The 17,041-nt window shown below is 33.6% G+C and overlaps 1 protein-coding gene across 1 annotated transcript; it reads left to right on the forward strand.

Annotated features, from left to right (window-relative positions):
- Window positions 1–1,964: 1,964 nt before the first annotated feature.
- LOC112493070 (stemmadenine O-acetyltransferase) lies at window positions 1,965–16,553 on the forward strand. The gene is made up of 3 exons (XM_060813117.1): window positions 1,965–2,344; window positions 9,721–10,321; window positions 15,876–16,553. The coding sequence occupies exons 1-3, from the start codon at window positions 1,965–1,967 to the stop codon at window positions 16,551–16,553; spliced, it is 1,659 nt and encodes a 552-aa protein (XP_060669100.1).
- Window positions 16,554–17,041: the final 488 nt, after the last annotated feature.

The following is a 17,041-nucleotide window of genomic DNA, read 5'->3' on the forward strand; positions in this document are numbered from 1 at the left end:
TAATTTTTGAAAAACCTCTCACTCTCCCTCATGTTTTTGAGAAAAAATAAAAAAAATGTGTTTTTCTTGCATATTGTTTTTTCCTGGTATATTTTACATAGGAAGAGTGGAAAAGATCTAGTACACTAAAAGGTTTGAAGAGAAAGTTTTGGAGGTGCTAAATCCGAGAGTTTTTCGATTCCGTTGTATCCTGGGAGACAATTGTCGGAAAAACATCTGCATCGGTGGGACGGAAATTGTCTTAAGGACACTGTAGTACCACACAGGCCTCGGATCAATTTATTCTTCATACACAGATCAAAGCTAAAGGACTTTCAGGTTGTATTTGTATTTATTTTGTTAATTTTTCATACTTTATTTGTGTTTTATTCCACACATATATTCATATATTATGCATATTCTAATATTTTTTTATTACATTCTTAAGACAATTTTTCTGTTTAATATATATGTTTATATATGTGGAATTGTGAATAATTGAATATTTTTGTTTTGATGATGTTTGTTGATGGAAATATACATATATATACATGTTTTTATTCTTTTTGCCTTCAAACCCGTATACTTTTTGTTGATGGGTTTTTATTTTTAATTTATAATTATTTTGTATTTAGTTCTATGTTTAAAAAAATATATATATGATTCTGATGGATTTGGATTTGGCCCAGCTACACAGCCTAGCCCGCGGTTAGAACAGATTACTGTTCAGCTAAGGCCGAAGAGAATTCAGCCCATTTTGCTCGCCATGTGTCTCATCTAGAGACAGCCACGTGTCGCAGGCAAGTGAGGCCACGTGTCTATCTGATTCAGGTGACACGTGTCAGACTCAGATGCCCCCGTGTATCACAAAAAGAAAGAGCCACGTGTCGACCTGTTACAGGTGACACGTGACAAACAGATATAATGACACGTGAACAGTAACGGAAACGTACAGATGAACAGTCTCATGAATAGTAACCATGAACAGTACATTTGTGGTGTACACAGAAATCACATTTTTTTGTGTATTTTCCTTTTGGAAATTGGTTATAATTAGTTTGTTAAAGATTGAATATAACAGCTAATTGAATTTCTGGGTTACTTACAGATTCAGAAATGGCTAGTGGAGATGTGCCTGCTACACAAGTGCCTTCACAGACTCCTGTTTTTCAGGTGCCTCCTCCGGCAGGTCATGCAGAGAGACAGGAGAAGTTTGATGGAGCAAACTTTAAGAGGTGGCAGCAGAAAATGCTGTTCTACTTGACTACGCTGGGCCTTGCGAGGTTCCTGATTGAGGACGCACCACCAAGTAATGACAAGAGTGATAAGGAGACTCTAATGGCGGTGGATGCGTGGAAGAATTCCAATTATTTATGTTGAAATTATGTCCTGAATGGCTTATCCGATGTGTTGTACAGAGTGTACTGCGGCACGAATTCAGCAAAAGAGCTGTGGAAAACTTTGGACCGAAAGTACAAGACTGAGAATACAGGGTCCGGAAAGTTTGTGGTAGGCCGATTTTTGGACTACATGATGGTGGATACCAAGTCATTGATGAGTCAAGTACATGAGCTGCAAGTGCTCATCCAAGAACTTCTTGTTGAAGGGATGTTCATTAATGAAGCCTTTCAAGTTGTTGCAATGATTGAGAAGTTACCTCTTAGTTGGGGAGATTTCAGGAACTATCTCAAGTACAAGAGAAAGGAAATGGATATGGAGGCTCTTATCGGAAAGCTTCGAATTGAAGATGACAATAGGAGGTCTGACAGAAGAGCCATGAAGGCCGAGATGAGTGCTAATATCGTGGAGCATGGAAGTAGCTCCAAGAACAAGAAGAAACCTGGAAAAATTCCAAGGTGGGGCCTAAAGGAGGCAACTCCAAGAAGGCTAAGTTCTAAGGGAAATGTTTCAATTGTGACAAGATCGGTCACAGAGCGGCGGATTGTAGACTGCCGAAGAAAAAGAGGAACATGGAGGCAACGATGATGGAGCATATCACTAGAGAGGTTGATGAGATGAACCTAAGCGCTGTTGTCTCTGAGGTGAATATGGTGGGATCTAATCCAAGAGAGTGGTGGATATATACAGGTACAACTCGCCACATATGTGCAGATAAGAGCATGTTCACCTCCTTCGAACCAAAGACAAATGAGGAGAAGTTGTTCATGGGTAACTCTGCCACATCCGAAATCCAAGGGGAGGGCAAGATTGTACTGAAGATGACATCTGGAAAAGATCTGACTCTTAATAATGTATTATATGTTCCAGATATTCGCAAGAATTTGGTATCTGGATCATTGCTAAGCAAACATGGTTTTCGCTTAGTGGTTGAGTCAGACAAAGTAATCTTGTCCAAATATGGAATGTTTGTTGGAAAGGGCTATGTAGTCAATGGAATGTTCAAATTAAATATAATGACTGTAAAGCCAAAGAACATGAATAATAAAGCTAGTACTTCTTCTGTTTACTTGCTTGAGTTTTCCATTTTATGGCATGGTAGACTAGGTCATGTTAATTTTAATTCTCTGCGGAGATTCATTAACTTGAATCATATTCCCACTTTTGATATCGATAACAAACATAAGTGTGAAACTTGTGTAGAAGCAAAATTAACGAGATTATCATATCAAACAATTGAAAGAAATAATGAACCTTTGGATTTAATACATAGTGATGTATGTGATTTAAAGTTTGCACAGACTAGAGGTGGTAATAAATATTTTATCACTTTTATTGATGATAGCATGAAATATTGCTATGTGTACTTGCTTAAGAGCAAGGATGAGGCTATAGAGAAATTTATTCTCTATAAAACGGAAGTTGAGAATCAACTCACCTGCAAAATTAAAGTGATCAGAAGTGAACGTGGTGGAGAGTATGTAACTCCATTTGGAGAGTATTGTGCTCAACATGGCATAATACATGAAGTTACTCCACCATATTTGCCGCAATCGAATGGTGTGGCTGAACGGAAAAATAAAACTTTGAAAGAAATGATGAATGCAATGCTGTTAAGTTCTGGAGTACCTTAGAACTTGTGGAGGGAAGCCGTTTTGTTGGCAAACGACCTTTTAAATAAGGTGCTCGTAAACATCAGGTGAAAACACCGTATGAACTTTGGAAATGAAGACAACCTACCTATAAATATTTACGAGTGTAGGAGTGTCTTGCCAAAGTTGTGGTAGATACTCCTAAAAAGGTAAAGATAGGTCCCAAGACAGTAGATTGCATATTCATAGGATATGTACAAAATAGTAGTGCATATCGGTTTCTCATGTATAAGTCAAAGATTCCTGATATACACAAGAATACAATAATGGAATCGAGAAATGCATCATTTTTCAAACATATTTTTCCGTATAAAATTGAAGCAGGACCGAGTACGTCTAAACGAACTTATGATGCTATCAGTGATGATGATCATGATAGTGATCAAGATTACGAGATCAAAGTTGAGACTGAGGTTGAATTAAGACGAAGCAAAAGAGTAAGAATCGAAAAATCCTACGGTCCGGATTTTCTTACTTATATGCTAGAAAATGAACCTCAAAGCTTCCAAGAGGCTATAAATTCTCCTGAAGGGAATTTATGAAAAGAAGCAGTGAAAAGTGAGATAGACTCTATCTTACAAAATCACACTTGAGAGTTAGTAGATCTTCCTCCAGGTTGTAAACCTTTAGGTTACAAATGGATTTTTAAAAAGAAGATGAAAGCAGATGGATCTATAGATAAATACAAGGCAAGGCTTGTAATTAAAGAATACAAGCAAAAAGAAGGCCTTGATTATTTTGATACTTTTTCTCCAGTGACGAGAATAAATTCCATAAGGATGGTACTAGCGATCACTGCATTACGGGATCTAGAAGTACATCAAATGGATGTAAAAATAGCTTTTCTTAATGGAGACCTAGATGAAGAGATCTATATGGAGCAACCCGAGGGTTTCTCCGCTCCAAGACAGGAAAAGCAAGTCTATAGATTAGTAAAGTCCTTATACGGGCTTAAACAAGCTCCGAAGCAATGGCATCAAAAATTTGATTGTGCCATGCTTAGTGATGGATTTAAAATAAATAAGTGTGACAAGTGTATTTATGTTAAAAATACAGAGAATGGATATGTTATTCTTTGTTTGTATGTAGATGACATACTCATAGTACGTAGTGATGACAATATGGTCAGAACTACAAAAGTAATGTTGAAATCCAAATTTGACATGAAAGATATGGGGCTTGCTGATGTGATTTTAGGAATAAAAATTACTAGGGCTTTGAATGGAATCATTCTTAGTCAAATGCATTATGTAGATAAAATACTGGCTAATTTTAGTAAAGATGATACTAATGTAGCCAGAACACCCATAGATGTAAGTTTACACTTATCTAAGAATAAAGGAGAGAGTGTATCTCAAGTAGAATATGCAAGGGTGATTGGAAGTCTAATGTACTTAATGAATTGTACAAGACCAGACTTAGCCTACGGTATAAGTAGACTAAGTAGATACACAAGTAATCCAAATAATGATAATTGGAAAAGAATCGTTAGAGTATTAAGATACTTACGATATACTTGTGATTACGGACTGCACTACACAAGATATCCAGTAGTATTAGAAGGATACAGTGATGCTAACTGGATATCAGATGTCAAGGATTCTAAATCCACTAGTGGCTATGTATTTACATTAGCAGGTGCAGTCGTGACTTGGAAATCCTCAAAACAAACAGTAATAGCTAAGTCCACGATGGAATCTGAGTTCATCGCATTAGATAAATGTGGTGAGGAGACAGAATGGATATGCCAATTTTTGGAGGACATTCCAAGGTGGCCGAAACCTGTGCCATCAATAAGTATACATTGTGATAGTCAATCTGTGATTGGCAGGGCACAAAATGTGATATATAATGGAAAGTTTAGACATATTCGTCGTAGATATAATTCCATTAGACAACTAATCTCGACTGGGGTTATCTCAATAGACTATGTGAAGTCGAAGGATAACATTGCGGATCCGCTAACCAAAGGGTTAAATAGAAAATTAGTTGAGAAATCATCGAAGGGAATAGGATTAAAGCCCGTGAATAAAGTCGATAAGATGGAACCCAACCTAGTTGATTGGAGATCCCAAGATCTAGGTTCAATGGGACAACGCAATTGTAAAGACTGGTGTGGATCACTGTGGGGGTTAAGTCTCTGCTCATTCCTATTATGAAACAGTGATAAAAAGAGGATAAACATAAAAGTATGCTTTTAATGATTCCATTATATGTTTATAGTAATCTAAGCATAGTTATGCTAATTACATTGGAAGAGGAATCACCTATGTGAGAGAGAAGAGTGGCCGCTTCAAAGGAGAATTGTTAAAGGCACAATTCTTTAGAAACTCTCGCAGAACCCAGCAGGTGTTCAAGGCCAAAATGAACACAACAGTGAGGACTGAAGTGTACCAGGAAGGAATCTGTGTGAACTATATTGTCATTTACACAAATGATAAAATGGTTCAAAGATATCGCATCTACCATTAGTCAGTAAAGAAAATGTAGTCTCACAAGGGAAGGTTCAAAGAATAACATCTACCTATCCTATGCAGGTTCCAACTGCAGAACTTTACCATAAGAGTCTTGTTTACCAGTCAAATCATTCATGTGGGGGATTGTAACGTTTTTAAACGTTTTCTTTATTGAATGATTTGGGTTAGTGGGCTTAGTGGGGAGTTAATGGGCTTTAAGTGGTTTTTACGTTTTGGAAAAAGTGAAAAAGAAAAAGAAAAAGAAAACAAAGGGTTTTCATTTTTTAATTAATTTTTGAAAACCTATCACTCTCCTTCATGTTTTTTGAGAAAAAAAATAAGAAAAAGCTGTTTTTCTTGCATATTGTTTTTTTCTGGCATATTTTACATAGGAAGAGTGGAAAATATCTAGTACACTAAAAGGTTCGAAGAGAAAGCTTTGGAGGTGCTAAATCCGAAAGTTTTTTGATTCCGTTGTATCCTGTGAGACAACCATCGGGAAAACATCTGCACCGGTGGGACGGAAATTGTCTTAAGGACACTGTAGTACCACACAGGCCTCAGATCAATTTATTTTTCACACATAGATCAAAGCTAAAGGACTTTCAGGTTGTATTTGTATTTATTTTGTTAATTTTTCATACTTTATTTGTGTTTTATTCCACACATATATTCATGTATTATGCATATTCTAATATTTTTTTATTACAGTAATTTAGGTAATTTCTTCCAAAAAAAAAAAAAGTCACGTTATATGCTTGCCAATGCCAAATTGTCAAGGAATTACATGAGATATACCAAAAAAAAAAACACTGTAAGATTTTCAGTTTTTGGAATATGATGCCACCAGATACAAACGTGTTAAAACCAAAATATGCATGTCCAAAACAGCAACATAAATTTCCATTTAGGAATCTAAAAACAGAACTCTTTTTCAGTGTAGACAAAATTAAGGGATTTGCTAGTTGATAGCAATACAGATCCTTGTTTTTTGTGTGCTTCAATAGGACTAAACAAGAAAAATTAGGTAAAAGTAATTTACTTAATCAGTTGAATGTAAGTCAAACTGAAATGCACATTCTCGACACTTCTTGAGAATCTAGAGCAGAAACGTTAGACAATTTATTTATGGGATTATAGGAGAAGTAGTTGATGGTGGGAAATCTAATATGGATGAGTATGCTAAGGTTTTTGAACACCAATATTGTGATTTTGATAGAAACAAAAGTGTAGATGAGATTGACAATACCGCCATCGAATTTGATGAGGAACTGCACAAATCCTAATCTTAAAGTAGTAATTAGTTGGACTCTAATATCTAATTTGTATTATGCATGCACTAAAATAGCATTTGTACTCAGACTTGTTTCATAGGCACATTACAAAATTACATAAATATAATAAAACTCAAAATACTTTTTTTCCCCCTCGTTTAGTAGATATATATTATTTGTATTCTTTTTTGCTTTAATAAGTTTTATTACTGGTTTCTTTTCTCTTCAAATCGCTCATATATTATATCCATGCATAATATGTGTGTATATATATGTATATAAATACAATTATGATTCGTTCAGAACATAGTAACCATTTTGTATTAGTACTTAATAATGTGGCAAATACTAAAAGTTATTACTTGCCAAGCTAAAATTTTAATATATAATTATAAATTGAGATGACACTTTTAATATTTGACATGTTAATATATTTTCATTATAAATTAGAAAGATGTTTCCAACGGATCATATCATTAATAATATGTACAAATATATATAGATATTTTTCTTTTCCAAACACAATTTTATGGTGCTAAAATGCTGTTGATAGTGCGTACTATATCTCACTTGATTCTGGGCTTTAATCTACATAACTCTATAAAGTTATTTTCTTTTTATACGAATCTTTAACATATTATTTTTCTAGTCTCCAAAAACTAGCAATTTGTTAAATTCCACTTTGATTATTTAATTATTTATTTTTAACATTGTTTATATATATTGACTTTTTTTTTCATCATAATGTTATTAAATAACTAGTTAAATGCAAAAGTTTTTTTTCAATATAATTAAACAAAAAAATTATGTTAATCCATTACAGACAATTATTTAAGTGGATATGTTCCATTGGCACAATGATGGACATAAACTGATTCAGATCAAATTAACAAAACTAGTTATATTCAGTTCGATTTGGTTTTTTTTTTTTTTTTTTTTTTCCTTCTATAATCCGCTTTGATTCGATTTGGATATTTTTAATTCAGAACAAACTAAACGGAATCAACTATACATATGTATAACCTTTTAATATGTTAATTATAATTATTTATGCTTTCATCATATAATTAAAAACAAAAAAATAAAAATATTAATCTATTAGAGACAATTATTAAGAGGATTGTATTCTTGACATAGGTGTGGACATAAACCAATCCATATCAACTTAATAGAACTTGTTAGATTTGTTTTGATTTGGTTATTGGTCCATAATGGGTTTGGTTTGATTTAGATAATTTTGAATCCAAATCAAACTAAACTAAACCAACTATACACATGTATAATCATTTAATATGTTAATTATAATTAATTATATTTTCAATGTATTATTATGTTTTTAAAATATATAGTTTAAGATATTAGTGATACTTAATCCAAATTATTAAAAAATCATAATATATTTTTAAAAAATTAAAAAATAATAATATATTTTAAAAACTTTAAAAATAATAATAACAATGAAAACCAAAACTGCCAAATATACCAAACCAATGCTGGTTTCGTTGATTTGGTTTGCTTTCTTCCATGGTTTGATTCAGTTAAAAAATAAAAACAAAACCAATGGTTTTAACAGTTATATATATATATATATATATACATTTACAAAATGAGATGCTCGATCAGCATGATAATTTTACAAACAAAGCTTTCTTTTCGCACTCTTGGATCGCTTCAATAGATGATATTAACAAATTCATTTATGATCATTTATTATTTTCAAAATTTTAAGCTTTAAAAGGGATCAAAAAACTTTTAAAAGTTATTACTACTATTATTATTGAGTTATCCCTCGTATAGAAAATAAAAAATAAAAGTGAGTTTCCCTTCCTCATGGACAACTATTTATTAAGTCAATTAAACAAGTGGGCAAACCGGTTCACCAAAAAAAAAAAAAAAAAAACAAAAAAAACAAAAAAAACAAAAACGTGGGTAACCAAAAAGAAACAAGACAGACTATTTATTGACTATTTATTAAGTCAATTAAACAAGTGGGCAAACCGGTTTAAAAAAAAAAAAAAAAAAAAAGGTGGATATATGAGATGAAAATGAAAGCCGATATATCGGCGCAGCATCCGGTTTCGTGTATATGCATGCATTGCCTCATTATTCAATTGGGTTGGCTGCTTAGAAGCAATCTTCTAGTTGACAAAAATTATTATTATTATAATCAAATAATGTTTATGTGATAAAAATTGTCACTATATATATATATATATATATATTTGTGCAATGTGGGTGTGGCTATTTGCTTAAATTGATGTATAGATTTTAGTGGCAGCTCCATTTTGTTTGGATAATAATAGATAATAAATAAATTAATTTGCTTAAATAGTAGATTACTCTTTTGAAACTAGTAATAATTTTATATGCTGTTAAGTACCCAAAGATATATAAAGGACAATAACAATTTATGAAATTTGAAGGTGAAAATAAAAAGATATTTCTATTGCTAAAAATAATGTAATTTTTGTTGACTGGTAAAGTATATATTTTAATTGATGGAAATACCAAATTTAAATTGTCAAAGGAAAAATAAGCTACGAGAGAACTTTTTAAGCTGGACTAGATGCTTTTGTGTAATTTATTCAAAATATAATAAACGATAGGATGATGTTATTGGTGAAGCAATTAAAGAAGTGGGTATTATTTAAATAGATATTTTGAATTAAATATTACTACTTGTCACCATTATGGACGATGACCATGGATGAGCTGTAATATTAGATAAATAAAGTTTTTTTTTTTCTGTCATATATGAATTTGTTTTAATATTTATTAATTATTAGTCAATAATAATATACTCACGTGTTTGGAAATTAAGTAATATAAAAACTGATGCATATGTGTATAACATTATATATAAAAGCTAGGCTAAAGAGTTGCAAATACCATATCATAAGTATTCTCTGCCATCCAAATAAGGCACTAAAATGGCTAGAGATATGGAGATTGAGATACTAGAAGAGAAACCATAAAACCATCAACTCCAACTCCTCATCACCTTAAAAGCTACAACCTATCCCTTTTAGATCAGTTTGGTCATCCAATTTATGGCCCTCTTGTTCTTTTCTATCCCAAAAATGGAATTTCACCTCAACAAAGATCCCAGAAGCTCAAGAAATCACTATCCCAAGTCTTGACTCTTTTCTACCCTCTTGCTGGAAGAACCAACAATAACTTCACCATCGAATGCAACGATGACGGTGTTCATTTCATCGAAGCTCGAGTCCACGGTTTTCTCTCAAACTTTCTCCAAAAATCCAATTCCAATTTACTACATCGATTCCTTCTGATGGAGATGGAATCAAGAAAGGCTGGCATGGGGCCTCTTTTCCTTGTTCAAGCAAGTTTCTTCGACTGTGGTGGATTGGCAATTGGTACTTGCTTGTGGCACAAGTTAGGTGACGAAACCACAACGCGCTTAATCCTAAAATACTGGTCTGCCATAGCTCTTGGCCACCATGACCATGCTGATATACCATGCTTGGATTCGGCGTCCCAATTCCCTGCAAGAGAATTCTCGATCCCGCATAGTTCTGTGGTGTTTGAAAGGACAAGGAACGTAACAAAGAAATGTTAGAAATTTTATGGATCTAAATATACATAATAAATTTCATAAATCATAAATTACTGACCTCCAAACGCAGCCATTGATAAATTAGATCTTTAATCCTGCAAAATAGAAATAACGTAAAGTAGTGCCTATGGACACACTACTCTCAAACCACTCTCAGATTTCTGAAAACCCTAACTCCAAATACTGTATGGTATTGTTGATGTCTGCTTGCCCTAGACCCTTTAAATAGTCTCTGCAAGTCAGACTCATCCATTAATTTTGATACACATAAAATAATAATAATTTGATAATATAATTATACTAGGAAAAATATGGATAAGTCAATGGGCTTATTAAGAGAGTTGGTCCTTCAGTCCAATGGGCCAACTGGAGTCTTATAGAGAGTGTGTGACCAAGGGCCCTACTACAAAATAATAAAATAAGCCAGTCCCATTAATGACATAAATAGGCCCTGTAAGTGAGTAATTGATTATGCCAAGTCCACAAATATTAATTTAATTCAACATTCTCCCACTTGGATTGCATAATCATCATCATATAAAATCCAAACTCACTTACTATAGAATCTCCCGAACCATAATGTCATTTCATCCAAATATATATTATACCGACAGGGCATAACAATATACTAGACTAGGCAGTAGAGATTCTCTCAGTAAATCTCCCAAAACAAGATACAATTTCAACTGAGCACTTTGCATGCCGTAAACTCAGTCTAGGTACTAGAGATTTACTTAACCATGTGCAATCCCCCAACACACAGAACCATTTCATTCAAGCACATTGTGTATCGACAGGATACAACAATATACCCAAACTAGATAGTAGAGACTCACCATGGCACCTGTGGATCAACATACACATATACATAGACTAATAGTCTCAACAGGCTTGTAAATACAAGGAGCAATAATATGAGTAATAAATCATCTCATAAATAAATAATGATCCACATACATCAATGTATTAAAATATTCAAAGAAATAAATAATACTCAACATGGAGATTACTACAGAAAACATAACAAACTCCCACTGACTCACAGCAGTCTCAACTACCTAACAATCCCATACGGGACACACGCTCCTTAAATATGCCTACCGGTAAAGCCTTGGTCAATGGATCTGCCACCATGCTATAAGTCGGCATGTAAACAACAGTAAAGTGGCCCTCTTCAACTTTTTCCTTTACCACAAAATATTTCACATCAATGTACTTCGCACCAGGAGTACCTTTTAAATTATTGGAGAAAGACACCGCTGCAGTATTATCACAATACATCATAATAGGCCTCTCAATGGAGTCAACTACTCCTAAATCACGGACAAAATTCCGTAGCCAAACTGCATGACGGGTACCCTCATAACACGCCACATACTCTGCCTTCATAGTCGAGGATACTGTCAATGACTGTTTGGCATTGCGCCAAGATACAACACCTTCTGGCATGATAAATATATAACCAGTGGTAGATTTCTTATCATCCACACAACCTTTATAATCTGCGTCACTATAACCCACTACTTCAAGAGAGTTGGTGCAACGATATATCAACATATAATCTTTAGTACCCTGAAGATACCTAAAGACCTTTTTTTAACTGCTTGGTAATGAATAGGACCAGGATTGCTCATAAATCTACCAAGCACATCCACAGCAAAAGCTATATCAGGCCGTGTACATACTTGAGCATACATCAAACTGCCTACTGCTGAACAATAACGAACATTCCTCATCGCCATCCTCTCTTTATCATTCTTGGGACATTGATCCTTAGAAAATTTTTCATCCTTTGTGACCAGCACTCTTCCAGGAGAACAATTATGCATATCAAATCTCTTAAGGATTTTATCAATATAAGCTCTCTATGACAATTGCAACACATAATTAGTCCTATCTCAAACAATCTTGATGCCCAAAACAAAAGAAGCCTCACCAAAATCTTTCATATCAAAATGGTTGCACAACATCTGCTTTGTCTCAGCTAACAGGTCCGTGTCATTAGTAGCCAAAAGTATGTCATCAACATACAACACCAGAAATATAAAACTGCTCCCACTAATGGTTTTAGGATCCAACTTCTTAATTTGGGGATTATAAATCCTTACTTCAGCTTTGCAACCCCATATTCGAAAATGGTGCAAATTAGGCTTTCTTCCTGACCATAATTCAAAAGGTGTCTTAGGAATGGACTTACTTGGAACTTGATTCAAAATATAAGCCGCCGTCCTTAAAGCCTCTCCCCACAAAAAAACTGGCAACCTAGAATTTGCTAACATGGACCGCACCATATCCAACAAAGTTCTATTCCTTCTCTCAGCTATGCCATTTTGCTGAGGTGTACCAGGCATCGTATATTGCGCATCAATGCCACACTCACGTAAATAAATTGCGAATGGCCCTGGGTTCCGGCCAGTCTCATCATATCTTCCATAAAAATTCACCACCTCTATCAGACCTCACAGCTTTTATTTTCTTATTCTTCTGAAGCTCCATCTTTAATTTAAACTCCTTAAAAGCAACTAAAGAATCCGACTTCTCACGGATAAGCTCAACATGTCCATAACAAGGAAAAACATCAATGAAGGTAATAAAATACCTATAACCACTCAAAGCAATTGGAGTGAAAGGTCCACATATATCAGTATAAATTAACTCCAAAACATCTCCACATCTAGCTATCTTATCTTTTCTAACCTTAGAAGTTAATTTTCCTTTCACACATTCAACACAAGTTGACAAGTCAAAAAAATCAAGATTAGAAAGTATTCCATCCTTCACTAACCTTTTCATTTTGTGCCTAGAAATATATATCCCAAACAGTTATGCCACTACATTGAGGAATTATCATTAACTTTTGAACGTTTAGAAGCAATAACAGGGTTAACAACAGAATTAATAGAAGAATTGAGACCATTACTAAATAAACCAAGTCTATATAAATTGCCACATAAAGTTCCAAAACCAAGAACTTTATCATCTTTATACATCTCAACTTTATTATTCCCAAACAAAAACTAAAACCTTGATTATCCAAAAGTGAAATAGATAACAAATTCCTCCTAATTGAAGGTACATATGAAACTTCTTGTAATTCTAAAATATATCCAGTGACAAGCTTTAACTTGATTGTTCCCATGATATTCACCTTCACTCTCGAGTTATCTCCCATATAAACATGCTGCTTAAGATTGGTTGGCACCATTTGCCTTATCATCCCCTTTCTTTTCTTACTTTCCCTTCAAATGCCAACAATCTATCTTCTTGTGTCGAATTTTATTGCAGTAGCCACACCTTTCATTGAAGTACTCTTTCTTTTCTCCTATCTAATAAGCATCATCAGTATTATTCAAAAGGTCCAAATAATGATGTTTCTCATTCATATCAAACTTGATAAATTTCTTTCATGTCTCCTCGAGAAGTTCTTTTGCTATATCAACCTTAGGAATACTAGCATATATAGCTTCATCCATGTAATTCTCCATCATCATCATACAGCACTTATTAGAGTGCTTCCAATCCTCATAAAGTTTCCTAATTACTGCACTACTATCATTAGTAAACACAACAAAGCATTTAATATATATAAAACAACAACTATTTTCCAGCCCCTTAACACAAACCATAAAATATCAATATCGCTAGGGTCTTTGTAGCACTAAAGATACTCTTACGCGGGCCAGGGACAGTCAACCAAATAACTACAATCAAATGCATTGAACTGAATCACCGACAGGGCAACTCAGAACCTGCAATACATGGCATTTAATTAACTTCCACTGCCATTCCAAGCGTCATACAAAGCAACTAAAACTACCGACAGGGTAGCGTAGTTACCCGTATAGATCCTGGTTAATAAGTGGGAGATAATTAACAAATTGGCAATTTCATGATATAGGTAAATAAAAGATAACCCATTCACTATGCCAACACATATTACATTGGTACAAATAATGCAGATAAAATAAGTCTCACGACAGGTGAGTACCTAAAATCCCACACTACTATACCAACTAGGCACAAAGCCTCTTTGGATAAGCTCACACAATCCAATTTTCCAATCACAAATATTTAATTTAATTTAATAAAATTTGGAATAAAATAATTAAACAAATAAACAAATGAACTAATTACCAATAAACAAATAAATAAGTAAAGAAATAACATTTTTTTTAAATAATAATAAAACAATAGATGAATAAATAATCAACAATAAATAAGTGATAAAATGATATAAAGATATATCAAATAAAATAAAATAAAGAATTTTTTTTTTTGAATTTAGGTTGATGACGTTAGCAAAAGAGACGCTGACGTCAGCATCTTCTTCAATGAGCCGGGTCGCAATTCCTGGTTAACGGGTTGCCCGACCCGCTTCCCCAACCAGGCTGAAAAACCACAAAAACGGCCACCGTTTTCTTCAATTTCAGTGTCTATAGATTCCTTTCAGTGTGGAAAATATTATTCATAGATCAATTTGGCCTAAAGGAGAGCTTAAAACAAACACCCAACCTTAAGATTATAATCGGCCAAAACTCAAAAAATAAACAACCGTGTAATCACAAGAAATTCCAGAAAATTTTGAGCAAAATAGATGCCTTTTGATTCCTCTCCTCTTGAGAAAGTTTTGCCCCATATCAATTTGGTTCAAAAAATGTAGAAAATTATAACACCCAAGCATGTGAAATTCAATCGCCGAAAACCCAGTTTTTTTTTTTATATATATATATATTTTTTATATTTTTTTTTAGAACAAACCAAAATCGACCATGAGTATATATATATATATATATACGTAAATATGTTTAATAGAATACATAATCTTGAATCTCAAAATTTACATATGTACACAATTTAAGAAAAGAAAAGAAAAGAAAAATTAATGTAAAGCAACGTAAAAATATATATATATATATATATATATCTAGAACGCTGATAATAATGGCCAAAACAAATATCAATATTCACATGCTAACTGTGATAAACTACAAAGAAATTTACTATGCATATTAACCACTGCTCTGATACCAATTGTTAGAAATTTTATGGATCTAAATATACATAATAAATTTCATAAATCATAAATTACTGACCTCCAAACGCAGCCATTGATAAATTAGATCTTTAATCCTGCAAAATAGAAACAACGTAAAGTAGTGCCTATGGACATACTACTCTCAAACCACTCTCAGATTTCTGAAAACCCTAACTCTAAATACTGTATGGTATTGTTGATGTCTGCTTGCCCTAGACCCTTTAAATAGTCTCTGCAAGTCAGACTTATCCATTAATTTTGACACACATAAAATAATAATAATTTGATAATATAATTATACTAGAAAAAATATGGATAAGTCAATGGGCTTATAAAGAGAGTTGGTCCTCCAGTCCAATGGGCCAACTGGAGTCTTATAGAGAGTGTGTGACCAAGGGCCCTACTACAAAATAATAAAATAAGCCAGTCCCATTGGCATAAATAGGCCCTGTAAGTGAGTAATTGATTATGCCAAGTCCACAACTATTAATTTAATTCAACAAGAGAATCGTGTTGGATGCATGGAAGATTGCAGCTCTTAAGGCTAAAGTTTCCAGCGCAAGCGTGCCGAAGCCTACTCGGGTTGAAGCTGTGTCGGCTCTAATTTGGAGATCAGCAATGGCTGCATGGAGATCATCAAACAAAGGGATAGCAAAAAAATCTGTGTTAACACACAATGTGAACATTCGGAAATTGGCGGAGCCGCCGTTACCTGAGAATTCAATGGGAAACCTGATTGCGTTCTGGTCGGCACGAACAGATGAAAAGTTGGAGAGTCAAAGAGACATGAAAGGTTTAGTTGTTGAATTGAGGAAAGGAAAGAAGAAATTCAGTGAAAACGAAGCGAAAAGACTTGGAATATTGGAAGTGATGTTTGGATTAATCAAAGAGGCAGGAGAGACAAGGGGACGAGATGATACAAACAGCTTAATATTTACCACTCTGTGTAACTTTGGATTATATGGGGTAGATTTTGGGTGGGGAAAACCTATGTGGGTTACAGTTCCTAATCCTTCACATAAGAACTTAGTGACAATGATGAACACAAGGGATGGTGATGGTGGAGTAGAGTTTTGGTTGTGTTTGAGTGAGGAAGATATGGCATTGTTTGAACGTGATCCTCAGCTTCTTGAATTTGCTTCACCAAATCCAAGTCTGTTACCCTTTGGGACCCTCAAGTAGAGATCTGCTCTTTGAGTTTCAAATAAATTGATTGTTCGGCAGCTGCTGCTAAGTATGCATATAGTATATCCTCTCTATATATGCGTCTCACCTGATTTGAGATCAGGCTGCTAATAAATGGGTTTTAATCTATATATATGAACAGAATCATCTTTCATATGTGTGAATGTATATTATTTCCCATATTCCAACAAGTAAAATTGTTAATTAAAATATTTTACTTTAGCTACTTTGTTTTGTCTTTTTTCTTTAATTTATTTTTTTATTAATTTTTGAAGATATGTTTACATATTTTCAGACATCAATCTAATTGATTAGTTCCAATAATAAGGGAGAATTTCAATTGACAAAAAGTATATGACTTGCCAGCCGACATTCTAATGGTAAATTTACTATTTCTTTTAAACAATAATTCTGAATTTGAATATCCAATCTTCATTATCAAAAATTATTTAAAAAAAGAAAAAGAAAACATATAAGAGTAATCA

Source organism: Ziziphus jujuba, chromosome 12, assembly GCF_031755915.1.
Source record: "Ziziphus jujuba cultivar Dongzao chromosome 12, ASM3175591v1".
In the NCBI taxonomy this organism is placed as follows: Eukaryota; Viridiplantae; Streptophyta; class Magnoliopsida; order Rosales; family Rhamnaceae; genus Ziziphus; species Ziziphus jujuba.